The 18,311-nt window shown below is 42.3% G+C and overlaps 1 protein-coding gene across 1 annotated transcript in view; it reads right to left on the bottom strand.

The window, feature by feature from the left end:
• Nucleotides 1-299: 299 nt before the first annotated feature.
• The window catches only part of LOC138210900 (phospholipid-transporting ATPase ABCA1), a 144,752-nt gene continuing 126,740 nt past the window's right edge, over nt 300-18,311 (bottom strand). The window contains exons 48-49 of the mRNA XM_069170271.1: nt 10,038-10,281; nt 300-2,535 (exon numbers count right to left, since the gene is read on the bottom strand). Of these exons, the coding sequence (XP_069026372.1) occupies nt 2,407-2,535; nt 10,038-10,281 (373 nt within the window). The 3' untranslated portion in view covers nt 300-2,406. The remainder of the gene's footprint in view (nt 2,536-10,037; nt 10,282-18,311) is intronic.

Raw genomic sequence — 18,311 nt, 5'->3', positions numbered from 1 at the left:
AGACACGCCGTCTGAAGAGCCGCTGCGCTTCATGCGAAATAAAATCCCTTACCCAGTGTGGTGCAGCCTGTGTTCCTGGCCCCCCGCGGACTCGGCCGAAGGAACAAACGCGAGCCATTCAAACGACGCGAGCCCCGAGACCGGCAGCTCCGCTCAAACACATGAAATAGTGAAGGACGGGACAATGAGACGGCATCGCAGGAAGTTGAACGGACGAGACTTTCAAAACCGGAACCCAGCGATTCACAAATATAGCAGCGGGACAAATAAACATGAAGTCACATTACATTTTGTGCAAATGTTTAATCACTTCGTACAGAGCAACGTTCAGAGCAAACAGGAGTCGGTGTTCTCCGCAACGGGCACGGTTGGTCGTGTAAAGCTCCGAGAGCAAACCAGAGCGCCTGCGACGAGAGAATTATTTACATTCTGCACACAAACGTGACAAGTAATGTAAACTCGACAGTATATTGCAGAGACACCGACAACCTCAGTGCTGTACAGTACAGATAGTAAGTGATCCAATGTTGCGATAAATAAATCTTTACATTCACATGTCAATATGTTTGTGCCAAAATTACGCATAAAACGTTCCTGAGTGATATTTAGTTTGAGATATGCAACTACGGAGCATTTCGCAGTTTTACCATTTTGCTTGTGATACCAAATTTGTACATTTTCAACAACAACAACAAAAAAATGCTGATTAAATTCAAAAATAAATTGAATGAAAGAAAGATTATTTTAGTGATTTTGGTTGCTGCATTTGCTCGATGAAAATTGCTGCACGATCGAGCGTTCGCTAAACTCCTCGCCTACGTAAGGACAAAGCTTTAGAAAGGCCTGCCAAGCTCTGCATTTTTTCAACGCGCTATATAGTATTATGTGGACGGTTAGAGACATTGCTGTTATTTAAATAGGTTGGAGAGGAGTCTTTTGTATTATAAACTGCAAGAGCAAAACTATAATTTGACAATATTTATTTGTTTTAATATAAGCTGCGAACGATGAGCAAGTCTGGCTGACAGGCTGACTGCAACCCAAGTATTGCTTCAAATGCTCACAATAGCTGGACCGCTTTCAAACAACTCGTGCAGCGAACATGAGCTCAGTTGGCTGGCAAGTTGAACCGCGTTAAATCTGCAACTGTCATTTTAGATAGAAATAATAGAGCTGAATTTGTCTTCATCTGCTTGACGCCGAGCATACAGTGTTTAAAAACAAAACAAAACAAAAAAAATGACAGTGGTAAACGTGTCAGCGCTATCGATGTAAAGTGCATATCTGCTGGGTGTCAACAGGAGCCCGGACAACCATAGCAACAGTTGCTAAGGTGACTGGAGTTTACATATCACAATAATGTAAAATAGCCTACGCAGCTTTTGAATTGCAAATTAGACACGTTGCTACGGAGGAGAATCACTGGTTTTCAACCGGCTGTTGAGAAGACACATGGCGAAAGAAAGCTAAATTTAGAGCTACTGGCACTGATCTGTGCTTCTTCTTTTTTTTTTTTTTTTATAGATTAACAAGCGTACAAATACCAACATGCGCTATGACAACGATCCTGAAAAGAGACGGCGAGGAATACAATCAAAAGATTGCAGCGGCAAATGCATTAAAAAGCTGTAAAAATATAAATGTTTTTGCCTCTACGTTTATTAGTATTTCTGCTCCTGATGTGTGTGCGTGTACTTTAACCATCGCAGCATTGGTGAGCCTCTGAATAATGGTATAATAATAGAAACTAACTGTTGTTTTATGTCTTTTGGCATTCGACGGAAGATTCTTACAATAGTTGCTCGTCGATATTTTGGGGATAAAATAGCTGCATAGCATTTTTTTGCAGTAGTGAGTGAACAATCTGACCTAATCAACCCGACCTCAGACAACAATTAGTCCACATCAATCTGTGGTCTGACAACACACCGGGGCAGGTTAACGAGTTCAATATACCCTCATTGGAATCAACTTCAGTCCTTAAAGTTGATCAATTTCACAGCAGGAGAAAAATGCAGCCAATTTCAAATGCAAATAGATTTATTTAGTATTTATAAGTAATTTTAAACACGAGTTTCCTTGATTCTAGTGCAGAGCTGCCTTCTCCTTTCTTGTGTCAAGTCACTCGCCACTGTTCTAGTTTAACAGGTCTAATTTAGTGAGATGGTTAAGCTTGTACACGCAATTAATTGGATGCCATTGTTGATCAGGCCTCGGTGTGTTTGGGGGCTTCGCAAAAAGTTTGACCAAGTTTGGAAGAGCAGCCAAGGCACGATTTGGTAATTAAAGCCAAATGCTGCACTTTGTTTTGATTAGGAACTCATCATTACTGCCAGTGTAAGTTGCATCCATTCAAACCTGCTGGCCCACCGTAAGTGCAATGTGCTTTGGCTTTTCCTGTGGGCATTATACTTTCTGTGCTTCTTGAATGGTCTTCACACACTCCAGTGGCAGTTCATCTGAAATGTCCACTGGGTTGTCACAGGCCCGAGAGTCGTCCTGCCCGTGCTGCTGCCGTGCAAAATTCACAAAGACCTGGAACATAAACGAGGAGAAGATGGTACTTAAAGGCAACGGCAAGCTATAAAAAAAAAAAACTAAAAAAAAAACTTCTAATACACAGTGCTGAAAGACCCGTGGACATTTCTCTTCCCATCTCGTTATTGCTCTCCCCCACCCTGTGCTTTTAAAGCAAACAGAAATACGAGTTCAGACAATGGGGTGCATGTGAATGAGTTGCCAGACAAGGGCTATGAAGCATCAAGTAAGCGTCTGGGCTCACACAGTGAATGTCAGTTTGACATCTTTGACCAGCTGAGAAAGACAATAAAACAATCATTCTTCTCTCTGTGATGCCCATTTAATGTCAGACCAAATCAATCCTACGGCGTTCATAAAAAAAAAAAGCTGTGTGTATTTCATTGTGCTGTAAACATCACCGTAGTGCAGGCTCTTCATTCTCTTAGCATTAGCGGTAAAGCTACACAAAAACTTTATACTCAACAGAAAGAAAAGAAAAAAAGCAACAAAGAGGATCATATAAAATGATAAGAGCATTGCATTTTCATTAAAAGTTTTTCATTGGCTGCGTGGATATAAAAGCACATGTGAATTACTAGATTGCATTTACAATCTCAATAGAAAGAAAAAAAAGACCAAAAGAAGAGTCTGCAGCGGTGCTGGCAGCACTGTGGGCCTTGGTACAGTGAGCTCAAATGCCAACATGTTAATGTTTAGCAGGTAAAACAACTACCATATTCAGTGTCATAGTGTTTAGTGTATTGTAAGAAACATGCACAAAGTACAGCTGAGACTGATGGGAATGTACCTGCTTTTGTGGGTATTTTGTGGGTTGTCGAGAAAGTACTCTGATCCCATACAAAAAAAGTTAAAAAAGTAGAATCAACCTGGCGTATTTCTCCGTTATTGTTGCTGTTGTGCCTTCAGCGATAAGGAGTCGCACAGGACAGTGTATATCTGGGTAAAAGGTAAGCTCCCTGCAGCTTTCTGTGCTTTTTATATGGATTCCTTCCAAAGCTGTTCTTCAGGTCTGACCGAAAGCAAACGCGGATATTAGCTGCCTGGAGCGGCCATGTTGCTAAGTGCATTATCAATTTCTATCTGGGAAAACCGATTAAATGTCAGTCACGTAACATTTTCAACCGGAAAAATGGTTAGCAATTTCCTGGTTTGAAGGCAAATGTATTGAGATTTATTTAGTAAGATGAATTATCATATACAATTACATATCAAATAAATACACATATTATATCATTATATAATAATGAAAGTTCTTACTTAAGACAAGAAAACCGAAGAGTGGACCAGCACATCAAGGCGCTGATGAAACAAAGATCAGTGCACTACTGCAAGATGGTGGAGCAAAGAGGGAGAGTGAAGGCGGTGGAGAAACACGTGAAGGACGTGAAGGTGGAGCGTGGGACGTGCTGGCAGAACTTCTGGAGGCAGAGCGAGCAAACGAGTACAAACAGCAGGGAGACAAGACCGGCTTTAAGATCCAGTCCGCCAACGTCCAACAGGAAGTGAGCGAACTTAAGCTTAAAGCTCTCCCAGAAGGACACTGAAATACAGAAGCTCATGGAGGATAAGGCGAGTCTGAACGCGAGACTCACAGAGAACCTCGATTTTCATGTTCCCCTGATTCCTGCAGCATCTCTCGTCTCTGACAGACATGGTACAGGAGAAAGAATTGCTGGAAGAACAAAGAAAAGACCCGCACGACAACAAGCAGATTCTCGAGGAGACGGAGGACAACGCCTACAAGGCAATCAGGAGCATGAAAGAACAAAAGAGGCAACTGAAGGAGGAGAGGCTGTTACTGGGAAAACAGTACAGACAATTGCGGGACCAGGAAAAAACTAACGGGACAAATAACAAACCCTACGACAAAAAAAGGACGCAAAAGAACTGGAGGCAGTGAAGAAAGAACTGAGGGAAGCCAAGAAAGGACTGGAGGAAAAGAATAAAGACCTCGAGGAATTAAAGGAAGGACTCGAACAGCAGAAGAAAGCCACCGAGGAACAAGGAACTGGAGATGGCAAAGAAAAAACTTGAGGAGAAGTATAATGTCCTTCTGCTACTTTTTGAGGACCTCAAAAAGAAAGGTAAAGAGAAGATGGAGCTTGAAAAGAAAGCAGAAGGGAAGCGAGAAGAGCTGGAGCAGGAAGCGAAAGAAAAGAACGAGAGCCTCGAAAATAAAATCAAAGAAGCGAGACGAGCTCGAAAACAAAGCTAAAGAGAAGAAGAAAGAGCTGGAAGAGAAAGTGCGGGAGAAGAAGGACGAGCTCGTAAAGACGACGAAAGAAGAGAGGAAGCAGAAAGAAAACGGACACACCTGGAGTTTCTTCAACTGGACGCACAAAAACAAGAATGAAAAACAACAGTGAGGCAGGAGAGAAGCTCCCTCTTCCTCTCCCAAACCTCACCTTTCCTCTCTACCCTCACCCACCACTTTCCTCAACTACCCTCAACCACATCCTCCTCCCGACCCCCATCCCAACCCTCACCTCTATCCCATCCTGACCACCACCCTCAAAAAGATTAAAAAGTAAAATAAAATAACAATAACCTAAAAATCTAGTCTCGCATCCAGTAACTGCACCTCTCAGGTAAAAATGATTCTACAATAATTATTGTCATCTAATATGTACTGGAGCATAAGTGTAAAGTGGCATTATAAGATGAGATTGAATGCCCCATGTTTGTATGGGATGTCTCCACCAACCTGTCAATTTGCCATTTGCGTCCACGTCTATAAATGTGATTCTGATTGAACACAAAGTTGTAGCCACGGCAACAGACAATGCTGCAAATGTGGATGTTGCTGCAGAGAAGCTGCAAGTTCCGAAACGTGGATGCTTCACACACACACACACACACACACACACACACACACACACACACACACTCAACTCGACAGCACAGAAGATCCACGTGGACATCCGAGATTTGTGTTTCACCAACTCGGTATCCGATCAAATGTCAAATGTGGTCACAATCTCCCCACGAGAGACGGACAACCCCAAAACGTAACGCTTTCAACCAGCACAGCTTTAATACGCGGGTTTAATTTTGCGTCAAGACCAAAACTGAAGCGAATGTGGCCGCTCGAGTTAAATATTTTCAACTCACGCTGACATTAGCATCTTTGCATCGAATCTGCATGTAATTGCTCTGCGGAAATAATTTGCTTTGCGTTTGGTCTGAACACACTTTAAGGGTTGCCAGGTTAAATGTTGTTTGTCAGGTGTTACGGTTCGAGTGCTTTCAGAAACTTACATGGTATTTCTACAGCTGATATTTATTTAACGCTGCGGTCCAAAGTTACTCGCGGAAGCAACAGAGCACATGCAAACAGAGTCACAGAATACAGTGTCTGCTGGCTACAGAACAGATGAAGAAGTTAGAGGTTAAATGTCTTGCTCAAGGGCAGCTTTGCGATGCTGATGAGCTCTTTCACTATCCCGGACAGGGCTGAACTTCAGAGTCAAATTATTCGAGGGATTCAAATATTTATGCTTCCAGACACAAAGTCTGACGGCTTCCAGATTATGATTCTCTCCAGTAATCTTTGGATTTCTGCCCTTTATTGTGCTTCCAAAACAAAAGCAAAACTTTTTTTTTTATTCAAACCGAGTAGTTTGTTCAGCTGGAATTTGACTGAAAATAGGTACCTGACCACAAAACTGTTGCGTGTCAGCTCATCGAGCTGGTGGCTAGAAACAGCCAAAAAAAAACACAAAAAAAACCCAGCCGACTACCTTGTTACCGAGAAGCGAGCTACGTCTGTGAAATGCCCGAAGCACGCTTCAATGTGTGATGTCATGCCATCAGCAGCGTGTATCAAGGTCACAGTTGTCAAGGCATCTTATCAGGGGAGAGTGAGTAAGAGAATAAGAATGACAGGTGCAACGAATACACCCTCCGCCCATCTCTCTCGGCCTCTGACCCTGCCACCGGCTCATGTTGGCTTGATGTGCTGAGACATGCACAGGATTTATCATTCACAGTCAAGTCTGTGCAGTTTTACAACAGAATGTCTGTGTACTGTTGGTATTGAAGACTCCTCATACGATAACAAAAACAAAAAAACAAAAAAAGAGATTTAATGGTGCTGCATTTTTGACTGAGACAATCACGGTGAATTCCTCCCCGTACTTTGTGGTGGAATTATTTCATAATATTCACTTTTTGTATTTAGCCAACCATCCATTCATGACCTGAACGTCATGCACCAGCGCTGCTGAGTGGCATTTTCTTAATAACAGATGGATACAGGCATTAATTACATTACAGAGGGTGCATTTGGATGTTTATTTGGTGCCCATTGAGGCAGAACACAGGAGGGGAAGGACGCGAATCACCCAATTAACCTCTGCGGGTTTTTCAAAGGAGTCCTTGATGAATGTAAAATGGCTATTTTTACATACAGTGCATGTCATCTACGTGTTCGCTACTCTGCCGTGACACTATGCAAACTTTGAAATAAGTTTTAGAGGTGGGTGTTTTTACTCGAGTGATCTGAAAGTCTCAAAAGTAAACAAAACATTTGCATTTAAGAAAAAGGATTGACAAAAAAAAGACTTTCTAACAACCATTCTTAATTATTATAATTAAGTTGCCATTAAAAGTTTGGAATACATGCTTCTAAACATCATTGTCATCCGTATATGATTTACTACTATTGAGCGAAGAATTAAAACAGTGTAAATCTGCACTAGTTGATTTTTGGCCTTTTGCATCAGTGCAACAGTTTGACATAACAAGTTAATATGACACTTCAACCTTTACATGAAAGCGGTAGGTCATGGTTATAACACTGTGCAGATTTTGTTCAATTTTGTTCATAATTGTATGAATATATTAACGCATATGTAACGACAGAAGCTTAAACACGGACAAAGACTTGTGCAACTGTAATTTCGTATTCTCCTTATGTCTGTTCTACCAACGACGGCATGGGACCTACATTTTTTTTAGCTAAGTTAGCTAACTACCAAACTGTCTGTTATAACACAAGTTTTTTTTAATATTGCTGGTACGATTCATTTCTGAGGATACACGTTCCAGCACAGTCCAGTGACTGCAGTATTCGTCCATTGCCAGAATAAATTGACTCAACACAAATCTTGGATGTCCACCTGGAAAATGCTGATCAACACAACACAAGATCACACTTGTTACGCAAACTCCTGAGAGAAATATCTGGCTCAATGACTGCCAAACACTTCATTATGTTCACCAACGTTAACCAAACATTGTCTCTCTTTGTCAAAGGACGAGATTCATAAGAGTGGTGAAAGTAGACACGAACGGTAAAATTTGGAATGTAAACATATTGTAAATGGAAAAGGTTAGTCTTTTCATTGATGCTTAAGTGAAAATATGGGCCATTGTCCACATACAAAGCAGCCCATATCTCCCTCTCCAAACACACAATTTGACTCTAAAGGACATTTAAGAGCCCCATTTTCTTTTTAAATCTGCTCTGCACTGTCCTGGCCATCAGCATTAACGCTGGAGCTCCAGGCTGCTTGGATCAATATCAATTGTAGTGCAAGTCGTGTGTTATACTATAGGTCAAGGCTCTTCTCTATAAATCACCAGCTGAAAGGTGACTGTCTGGGTCTTTACATGTTCTCCAACACCCCACCGCGGTTTAATGCTGCGACCCCTTGGTCTTGGTATGATTTATTTAGTGCCTCTGATCTGGTAAATACGGACCAGAGCAGAATGCAAACACAAAAGTTAAAGACAGAAATTATGCAAGGTTAGAAGCTGTAGTTCGGATGACACCAACGATTTGTGTCTGTTCTGTGAAAAATTATTTCGTGGGACAGATGACCTGACTGTAAACCACAAGTTAAAGCATCTAGTGTTTCATACATTTTTTGAGAAAGATGGGTTTTTATCTTGAATTAAAGGTTATCCACATGTTGATAATGAAATCTTAAACATCTCTGTAGTATTCTAATTACGACATCGTTGGATTTAAGTTTAATAGTGACAAAGTAAAAGCACAGAGAACTCACTTACACCTCTCTCTTATTTTTTTTAGTTTTATTTTTTTAAATCAAACAAGAGGCTCTCTTCCCCCCACCCACGGTGGGGTGGAGTGATGACCTTTCTGGATCCCTCGGAGGTCATCTGCTGCTGAGCTAATGGTGGGTTTGGAAGACCAGACACACTCGCACTCGCCTGCGAGTGCCTGATTGCATCAGGTCCCTGGGGCTGCTTGGAAAACACAAGGTGAAGCCAGTACATAACATGCAGGGCTCGGCTTATCTCACCAATCAGAGAGTCTAGTTACTGCACTTAGCACTGGAATTTAAAAAAATAAAAAAATAAATAAAAGTCTTGGCTGTGGGAGCTTTGCATATATCAGTCCAGATTTGTGATCAATACTGCGAGCTGGCGGCTGAACTATATCGGCCATATCAACTCGGCGTGGTCCTCATTGGTCAGTCTGACAGCCTAAATGGCAGACGACAATGTGTAGACAACAAAAGAACTTTAAATCTTATCCTGTACTGTGCACACTTGCATTAAATGAGTCCACTTTAAATGCTGAATGCATTGATTGATGACCCGGTGAGCCGTTAAACTGAGCTGCCACTCTGCAGAGTTACACTGGGATTGTCAAAGTACAGTCTGCCTCAATTCTGCTCACGTTGGGATTGAAATTGGGAGTCACGTTGTCTCTCCTGCTACAAACTGAAAGTAGAGAAACCAAATACTTCATACTCTCAAGCATAATCACAAAAATTAGCACTCATCTCCACTTTTTTTTTTTTTTTTTATCAAATAACAAAACAGACATCTTTTCCAAGTGGTTTCCGAGGGACTCTGGAATTGATAATATATTTGGATAACAGAAAATCTGCCTTCAACAAGTTTATCTGGGGAAATACGTTGTGCAGTAGCTTTCCTGAATATGGTAAGTGGTATTTATGTATTTCAGGCAGTTATTTGTTGTAAAAAATGTTGGCAAAACTTAAACATCTAAAAACAAAATGCTGAAAAAAAAGGTGAGGAAAAAAAAAAAATCTAATATTCAAAGAGTCACATAAGTGAAGATGAATTAGCCTGATAAATAGCCTGAAGTCTGGAACTGTCATTTTATAATATAATAAAATAATATATAATAATATATAAAATAACCATGAGTTGCAACCTTCATGGCTTTAGTAACTTATGTATTCTGTGCTGCCACATATTGTGTTCTTGTATCGTCTGGGGGGATTTTTAAGGAAAGGTATTACGATGAATTATGATGATACATTTTTGAGAATAAAGAATACAAATAACAAATTGTATCAGATTCTGACTTCATTGAGCAATTTTCTCACACGTGTCATTGTGAGTGAAGTAAATCAACGAGTCAATGAAGTTGCATCAGTCAAATAGTTGAAATGACCCCCCTCCCCCCCTGGAATGAAATGTCCCACAGCTTCGAAGACTCCACAGGTGAAAGGTAAAAACAAAGGTAGGACACATAACCATATTTTCGGCCTCACCTGATCGAGAGTGGTCTGGGACACGGAGTAGTCCTCCACGCCCAGCCCCTGCTGATGGATGGTGAACTGGCTGAAGATGTTGGCCAGAGCTCCTTGTGCGTGCGGGAGTTGATACTGCAGCGTGTTGTGATGCTTCTCCTTGAGAATGCTGCCGGGGAAGTTCTGCAGGACGAAGTCCTCGACTGGCTTCAGAGCGGGAGGAGAGCCACCGACCCTCACAATCACAGTGTAGCCATCCCCAAATCTAGAACAGAAATCACTATTTATCATATTTCAGTATGAAAAAAAAACAAAAAAAACTGCAAACAAGCGCAAGTGCGAAATTGCTCTTGGCTGGTCATCTAAATAATTATCTTTTTTGTCCTGCGGTCACGACATGATGCGATGATGAACAACGTGGTGTACTGGAAGAAATAGATGGGACGGGAAGTATAAAAGACATAAATAAAATATCTAGAATATAATTGCTCCCATATTTCCCTAGTCATTTCAAGCTTCATGGATGCAGTGAGCTGGAAGAGGAGGTGAGTCACACTCAACTGAGAGAGCAAATGCAGCTCCACTTCAACACAAGTACAAGTTGCTAGCCAGTGGATAAACTTTATAGTTCAAATGAGAGCCAGAATCCCCACAATCATCTGTAAGACATGTCAAAGAATGGAAAGTAAACTTTGAATGGAGCGAGAAAAGCCAAAAAGATGAGACCGATTTAAGAGAAAGGTGGAACTAGCACCTAAGCAGAACTAAGCATCGACGACATCATTTCAGCACCTTGTGCTGCCACAGGAAATGATAACCTAAAACTTTGATTTTATGGCAAAACTAATATTACTGGATAATACTGTAATGTATTCGCCCATAATTGACAAATCCAGAGAAAATGACAAACAAACTCTGCAGGATGTTTCAGCATCTTTTAGATAATTGTTTTGATTATACTGACTGCACAATTTACTATTTTGATTTAATCTCACTGCTCTCATCAACTCGAGCCCCCGGGCAGCAGAGCAAATAACATGGATCTAACCGCCTGTATTTTATTCGCCCACAATCAAATGGCAGATAGACAGACTGAGCCACGAGCTGGAGTTCATAGTTGAGCATTTAGAAGCTGAATAGACAGCTATTTCCTTCAGGAGTTGGTGGAGACCAAAACGGAGGTAAAGGCGATTCATTATTGGAATAACATCGAATTAACCTTCAGAAAGACAACTCAAAAGTGTCTCCTGGATTTATTTTTTTAAGTATGTGCTAGCTTGTAGCTCTGCCCTAAAATGGCAATAAGTGAAGATTTACAAATATTGTTGCTATAATAAGCTGAACATTAAAATTGTCTCAAGAAATTGTCATACCCATTTAAATAATTCACAGTACATGTTGAGGTAATGCAGAATACTTTGTATGCTCTATTGAAAAACCATCGTTTTAGAAAATATGTAAAATTGCTCCATTGGTAAAACTTCACGACAAATAATATCCTGGACATGAACTATTGTCACAGATGAATATGGGCCACAGCTAAGCTCTAAAGCTAATTACCATTTTGCATCTTCCCAAATGTGTGCTACGTCTGATGAGCACCAAATAAAACTCTGTGCCTTGTTATTCTGTCGTTAGCACTCCTATGACCCATTGTTTTCTGCCTAATTAATTCCCTAATGTTGGATTTACTCATGGAAATGTCCATTGTGGCTAGTGCTGAGCTACATGCAACGAGAGTCAGACGCTCCCTTAGTGGCAATTAGAGATATGGTGAATAAACTGCAGGCCTACATGATCCCAAAGGAAGTAAGAGAGGAAATGAAGCTCTGCACAAGTACAATGAACAAGACCCAATGGGTAGCAGAATGTCTTTAGTTAATACACTACTGCTTGAAGTTGAAGAGACACCATGCAGGAATAGGGTAACGTTGCATAAATTGTAAAAGGAAATGCTTTTTTAATACTCAAATGATATTAAGAATGCACACATGGTTTTAATGCTCCTTTCTAAAAATGGAGCCTGCCAAGGACAAGATGAGTGGCAGATGGAAACAGGACTTTTCTTGCATTCTGATTGGACATGTTGAAAAATACTCTGTGATTAAATGTAAAATATATGGAAATAAATCAAGAAACCACCTGCTCCATCATTATAACCATGCCTCACAGCCTCTGTCTCCTGCCACAAGACCTACGATTGGTACAGCCAAAGAAATCGAGGTGAGAAAATCAGGGAAGTTTTGCCAAGATTTGGCACTGTGATCTATGTTTAAAAATATAAAATATCTATTCTGGCAACAACATTTGGGGGAAATAAAGCCAGAATACAGAGAGAGTGTGCAGCAAGGACTGGGTTAATCCACATACTATGACGCCATAGACCTGGCAGCCAGCTGTCCATCCACAACATCAGCCTCCATCCTACAGGGAGGTTCTGAGAAGGGTGCCTGCGCTGTGATCTCCTCAGGGGATGCACTCCACGGCTGATCAAAAGCATCCCTGTGAAACTCTAAAACATATTATGTAGTACACGGCATGTGGATACTGCTACGGGTGGCCTGCGAGTATCAGCATGTCAGTGCTTGGACAACCCTCCAACCATCTACATTTTTACTCCACACTGAACTGAGCCCTGCTCAGCCCTGCTTTGAAATTCCCTTTGCTTTTATTTAGCTGTTTTTAATACAAAAATCATGAAAAACCAGTGTATTTAATAGTAAGCAGTGTGAAAGCATGTTTATTCTAGTCAGGTGCTCAGTCCACAGGCTGTGAATCCATCGGCAAAAAGTTACTGTTAGAAATTAGTACGTTTTTATCCCAAATTGGCTCTTTGTGCGGTACAGAGGAATGCTGTGCTCTGTCGCGAGGCCTCTGGGTTATTATTTAAATTATTTGTAGCTTGTGGTGGGAAACAAATGTGTTTCGCACAATCCCTGGGTACAAACAGTGCGATGTCATTGTGCTTTAAGTCCTCTAGAGATGTGTAAATAATGGGCCATTGTGTTTTCCTGGTAAAGCTGGACATGACACACACGGCATTAAAATCCGGCAATAACAGGTTTATCAATCATATTCCCTCTGTTTACTATATTTATATTTAAATTTACATTTTATTATTATATTTATATTATATGGAGTTTACTATACTACTATATCCCCCCCTTGTATATTCTGGGGTTTACTACATTTAGTACATTTGAATAAATGGACTGTTTTTTTAAATACTCTTTGAGATGCATCATCTTCCACAAATAAAGCACACATTTTAAATCAAGTATAGCCCGAACACAACTCCTGTTGTGTAAAGCCACATAATGTTTGATTACAGAGTCTGTAATCACACACCGCTACCACAACATCCCAGCCATCGCTGCATATCAAGCTAAATTCATCATCCAATCAAGTCCATGACCATAATCCCCTTGTGTTTATTATGGCTGCCGGCTCAGGAAACATCCTTTGTCCAAGGACTGCCGAGCTCAGCCAAGATGCAAAAAAAAAAAAACATCCAATAAGGCCAGGAAGCTTTGTGGTGAGCAGGTTTGGCGAGTTTGGGGCGGCACGTGGGTAATGAAATGCTGCTCGTCAGTGACAGTTAAGAGGCTTATCAATTAACTTCCCCTCATCCTCTCCTCCCTGCCTACCATCATTTTATTTCCTTTCTGGCTGCAGCAACACAGGGGGGGGGGGCTCCAGGCAGCACTTTGGGAAAAATATCTCTCTTTCATATTCATCGTTTTTACTCTGCGTCTGTATTGAAAACAAAACAAGTTCTTTCATCTTTGATGCACTGTCTGTCTCAGCTCTCCTCAAATAAACTCTGCCGGTGTGGGGAGAGGTAAGCTTGGATATCAATAAATGGGAGCCTGACGCTGCTCGGCGTGGTCGTAACAACAGCGTGTTTGAAACAATTAATTGGCTTTTAACTGGTGATTTAAAAACTGAAAGCAAGATCTTTGCAACTTAGGGGTTGAATACAGCCTGAGAGAAAATAATGAATGGATTATATTTACAGTCATGACTGCACCACATTGTCATGACTAATCCTTTCCTAATATTTTACATTACAAATATGATACAGCAGCTCAACACAGCATGGCAGAGCCACTCCAATGTCTGTGCTGCGGTTCTCTCCTCTTCATTTTCATTATTCTGCCTCAATCCTCTCCTCCACCCCGGTCCGCTGGAAAGCCGTTCTTCCATGTAATTTAAAACAAACAAGAGCCAGACACAGATAAGGGCATGACAGGCAGAAAATAATTCGGCTGCCTTCCTTCATCTGAGGGAGTCTAGAAAGGTCACCCTCACCACTGCCAAACCTCGTGTTTGTGTCCACGGGGGCGGGGGGAGGGCGGACGCGGGCGAGAGGTCACAGAGCGGCTTGGGTGGTCTGATGCTTTGATCAGGCAGGAAGTCATCCAAAAAACGTCCTTAGTTCCTGGGTGGGGGAACTAACAGAGCCCTGGACGGGGGGCTCCACCAGCAGTGTGAGGACAGAGGGATACATGGATGGAGGCCAATCATCTTTGCTCAATCAGAAGAAACAATTTTGAAGGGTAAGTAGGCATTACAAAATGTGTGCTGTAAAAGAATAACAACTGAAGCTTCTCTCTGTGTATTTTTCTAGGTCAAAATCTAAAATAAACACAAATAGAACAACGCTGAATGCATCTCCTTTTTCACATTTACAATGCCATGCGTGCTTGACAACATTCTTGTTCCTTTTCCTTCTGCTTCTGTATTGCTGCATACTTGGCATATCACGCCACCAACTACCAATCAGTGTAATAGTGTCAAGCTGTTGGCAGGAATGTGTTATACGCCACCCATATGCTTATGCAAGAATATGCGTTTGCTTAATTGTGTGCTGATAGAGCACTTGATGGATGGACTGTAGAGTCCTCAAATCTAAAATGAAGACCTGAAAACTCGCGCAAGCTGGTTCATGTATTTCCAAACTGGGATCCTTTGCAAAATGATGAAACAAGTTTGAGTTTTTGGTGTGTGTTGTCATCATGGATGGGCAGAACTGGGTTTTTCCAGTATTGACAAAGTATATACTATGTCATGGAGTGACATCATATGCACTGGAAAAGGGTTCTCCAACACGACACGACGCTGTCGAGCTACCAGTGGCTCGTTACCCAATTCTGAGGAGATCGCAGAGGGGTCGAACAATATGCCCACACATAGATTTACATATATGGGTATATTGGCAGCCGCCAGAGGATATTATATATATTATCCGTTCAATTTGTCATTTTGAGTCGCTCTCAGAGGAAAAAAGCTTGGCTGGCTTTAAATAATTACAACTGAAACTTGATGGTTATTTCTTGATCTAGAAAAAAAAAGTGGAAAGCTTGTAACAAGTTAACAGTAAACTAGTTAAGACTGATTCACTCAAATAAAACCACCAATCTGTCCTTGGTGCTAGTTTCCATCGATTATTGCCTTCTTGCTGGAATGTGAAGGCATATTTAAGTCAGTTTACAAGGTGCCTGCATGCAACAGCATGTTTCAAAAGTAATCATCTATGAAGGCCATCGTGTGGCCTGTAAAAGTTACTACCACGGTATTCTCAAGTGTGCATAGTTCAACATGGACCTAATAAATTACACGTGGCAGCTTCTGTGGGCCTCGAACAATCTAACGTAAACGTAGGTGCTTCTTCTGCTCGTAAGCACAAACATAAGCTGTGATAAAAGTAGTATCTTTACAAGAATCAATTCCCTTCAACTATCAAGGCTGAGGATGTTGCATATTTTGAACACAGACAGCTCTTAGATATGTACAGTAGGTACACAATGCACCATCTGTGTCTGTCAGTGTTCTCGCGGTCTTAATTACTCCTATGTTGCTGATGCCTTGTAAACCGTAAAGAGAATTATTTTGTCATCCATCTCTGTGGGTGACACGGCACTTAAAAGCTGTAAATTATACAGCTAATGGCACACCTGCAGAACTGACACAGAGTGAGTGGGAAGGAGTTTATTGGACTTGTTCATGTCAACTTCAGGGGGATTGATCCAAACTTTTAGACGCCGCTCTTGTAAAAAACTCTCCAGCGCCCAACAGCGCATTACCTTAATGCATTAAAGGCACTTTACACCCCACTTTTATATCATGACGTACTTTAAGCAAGGAGAAAATAAGACTCCAGGCTGTGGGGTGTACTTACTGCAGGTACTCTATGAAACGAGGATGTGAATGATATCAATCAGTGAAAAAGATCCTGCAACGGCTAGTGGGTGTCCTTCCTAACTGACAAGATTATAGGGGAGCTTTGAAGCTGCTTTTATTGGTTCCCCCACTTCATTTGGGTTTACTTAACATCTGGGAGCTTTCAAACCAGCACACTGCGATAATAAAGCCCTATTTACAGCCTCTCGTGCATTTTTTTTACTTCTCTATTTCTCCCCTTCTCTGTCAGCCTTTCATAAATTTCCTGGAAGTGTGATTGATTTGGGGGCTCAATACCAGGACAGGTAAAAAGGATGTTTTTAATGGCCGTGGAGGAAGATAATGAAGAGGCCTCTTAAAATGGCTGCCCTACTGCTCAGATTCCACCGGCCAAAAAACTAAATCTTCAGCCCCTCTCGCATCCTGACTACCTCTCTATTGGTTTAACTGGGCTATTTTGGCTCATTTGGGGCTTGATTGATACCCGGAGGCGGAGTTTGTTCAGGCAGCAGAAGGGCATCTCGGTGATAAAGACACAATCGCCGCTGAACTAAAGGGGGCAGCATCAACAAGGACTTGGCTGGCCGGGTTTGAAGCCTTGCCACCTGAGCGTAGAGAGAGGGAGGGAGGAATAAATAAGGGTAATATGGTGAGAGTTTTTTTTTTTTTTTTTCATGAGGGAGAGGAGGAGTAGGAGGGGAGGGTGGGGTGATGGGGGAGAGGAGCGAGGGCGGAGAATTGCGGGAGAGTGAGCATGTAATACATGTGAGCAATAGGGGGTCAAAATGTGAGAGCTGCCCCCGCGGTGAGATTCTGCACTCCATTCAGGGGCTCGTGATGAAAAAGAGATGGAGAAGTGGGAGGGGGTGGGGTAGGGAGAAGCGGCAACGCCCCTCCCTCCAACCCCCCAGCTTTGCAGGTCAACCGCTCACGCCGTGTGACAACGGCGTGCACCACCTGCCTCCGTCGCGATGGCTCTCTACCTCGACCCCCGCCGTCTAATGGAAGTCTTCCCATCTGCGAACCGGCAGCAGCTTCTGCATTTTTAGAAAATCTCCCCCTTCACTCTCGCGTTACGGGCAGGATGTGGAGACATGTACAAAATGCTGGATGATAAGGGTCTCGGGGAGGGGGGGGGGGGGGGGGGGTGACAACATGACAGCACAAACATGTGGCGGGATAGTGACGAGAAAAGAAAACAGAGAAGACATTCCTTAATTGCCTTTTCAGTCATTAACAGGGTCCCACACCTCATGAAACATTAATTACACCGAGCGCTGCGGAGATAGGGACGCTTAATTAGAAATTATTCACTGCGTGGCGAAAACTGAGCGATAGCATTTCGTCGGCATGTAAATCGTCCGCGCGAGATCTAAAATAAGCATGGTGAAAATCAATGTAGACGTCATGCTTATCTGGCTCCCTCTCACTCGCTCGTCTTGTGAAGTGCAACTTCCCTTTTTACCTGACAGCATGTGGAGTGAAGTAGGACACGTGCTAACCCTCTGTTTTCCTCCCTTGTTTGCTTGCTCCTGCCGCTCCCTTGGCTCCTGCCTATCCTCCACCTCCCGCGCGCTTCATAAATTATTTACACCACCCTGCTCTTGCCCCATCCGACAGGATGTAATTGACACAGAGGATCGGCCAATTACCCTAACATCTGGGAGGGACTGATTAGTACCTCGCTCTCCCACTTTAGTCCTTCGCCTCTCGCCTCTAGCTCCTTCTCACTCCGTTTTTAGCACCATCTACCATCTAACCTGCTCGCTCTCCACAGCAACCTAAAAGCCCGGCCATTGATATGACATTAACGCTCGTGATGAGAAATACCCTTGACACCGTTGCCCCCTCCTTGCTGTTCTAGGCGTTTCCCCTAATCCCCTGCACGACTTGAAAAATGGTCTGCTCCAACCCTCATCCCAGGTGTATTGATCCTTCTCTCCAGCCAGCGATTGCAACAACATGTTCCTGTCATGAATGTCACTCTTTTGTGTGTGTGTGTGTGTGTGTGTGTGTGTGTGCGTGTGTGCGTGCGTGCGCGGAACGTCCTTCCTGCTACAAGCTCACACAAAGGAGTGGTAATAATGTCACCAGACTGTACCTAAGGTAATG

Source organism: Embiotoca jacksoni, unplaced genomic scaffold (genome assembly GCF_022577435.1).
Source record: "Embiotoca jacksoni isolate LCO1_2020_lvr unplaced genomic scaffold, fEmbJac1.0.p SCAF_49, whole genome shotgun sequence".
NCBI lineage: Eukaryota > Metazoa > Chordata > Actinopteri > Embiotocidae > Embiotoca > Embiotoca jacksoni.
Note: the sequence above shows the minus strand (reverse complement) of the source record. Positions and strands in the feature narration are given on the sequence as shown.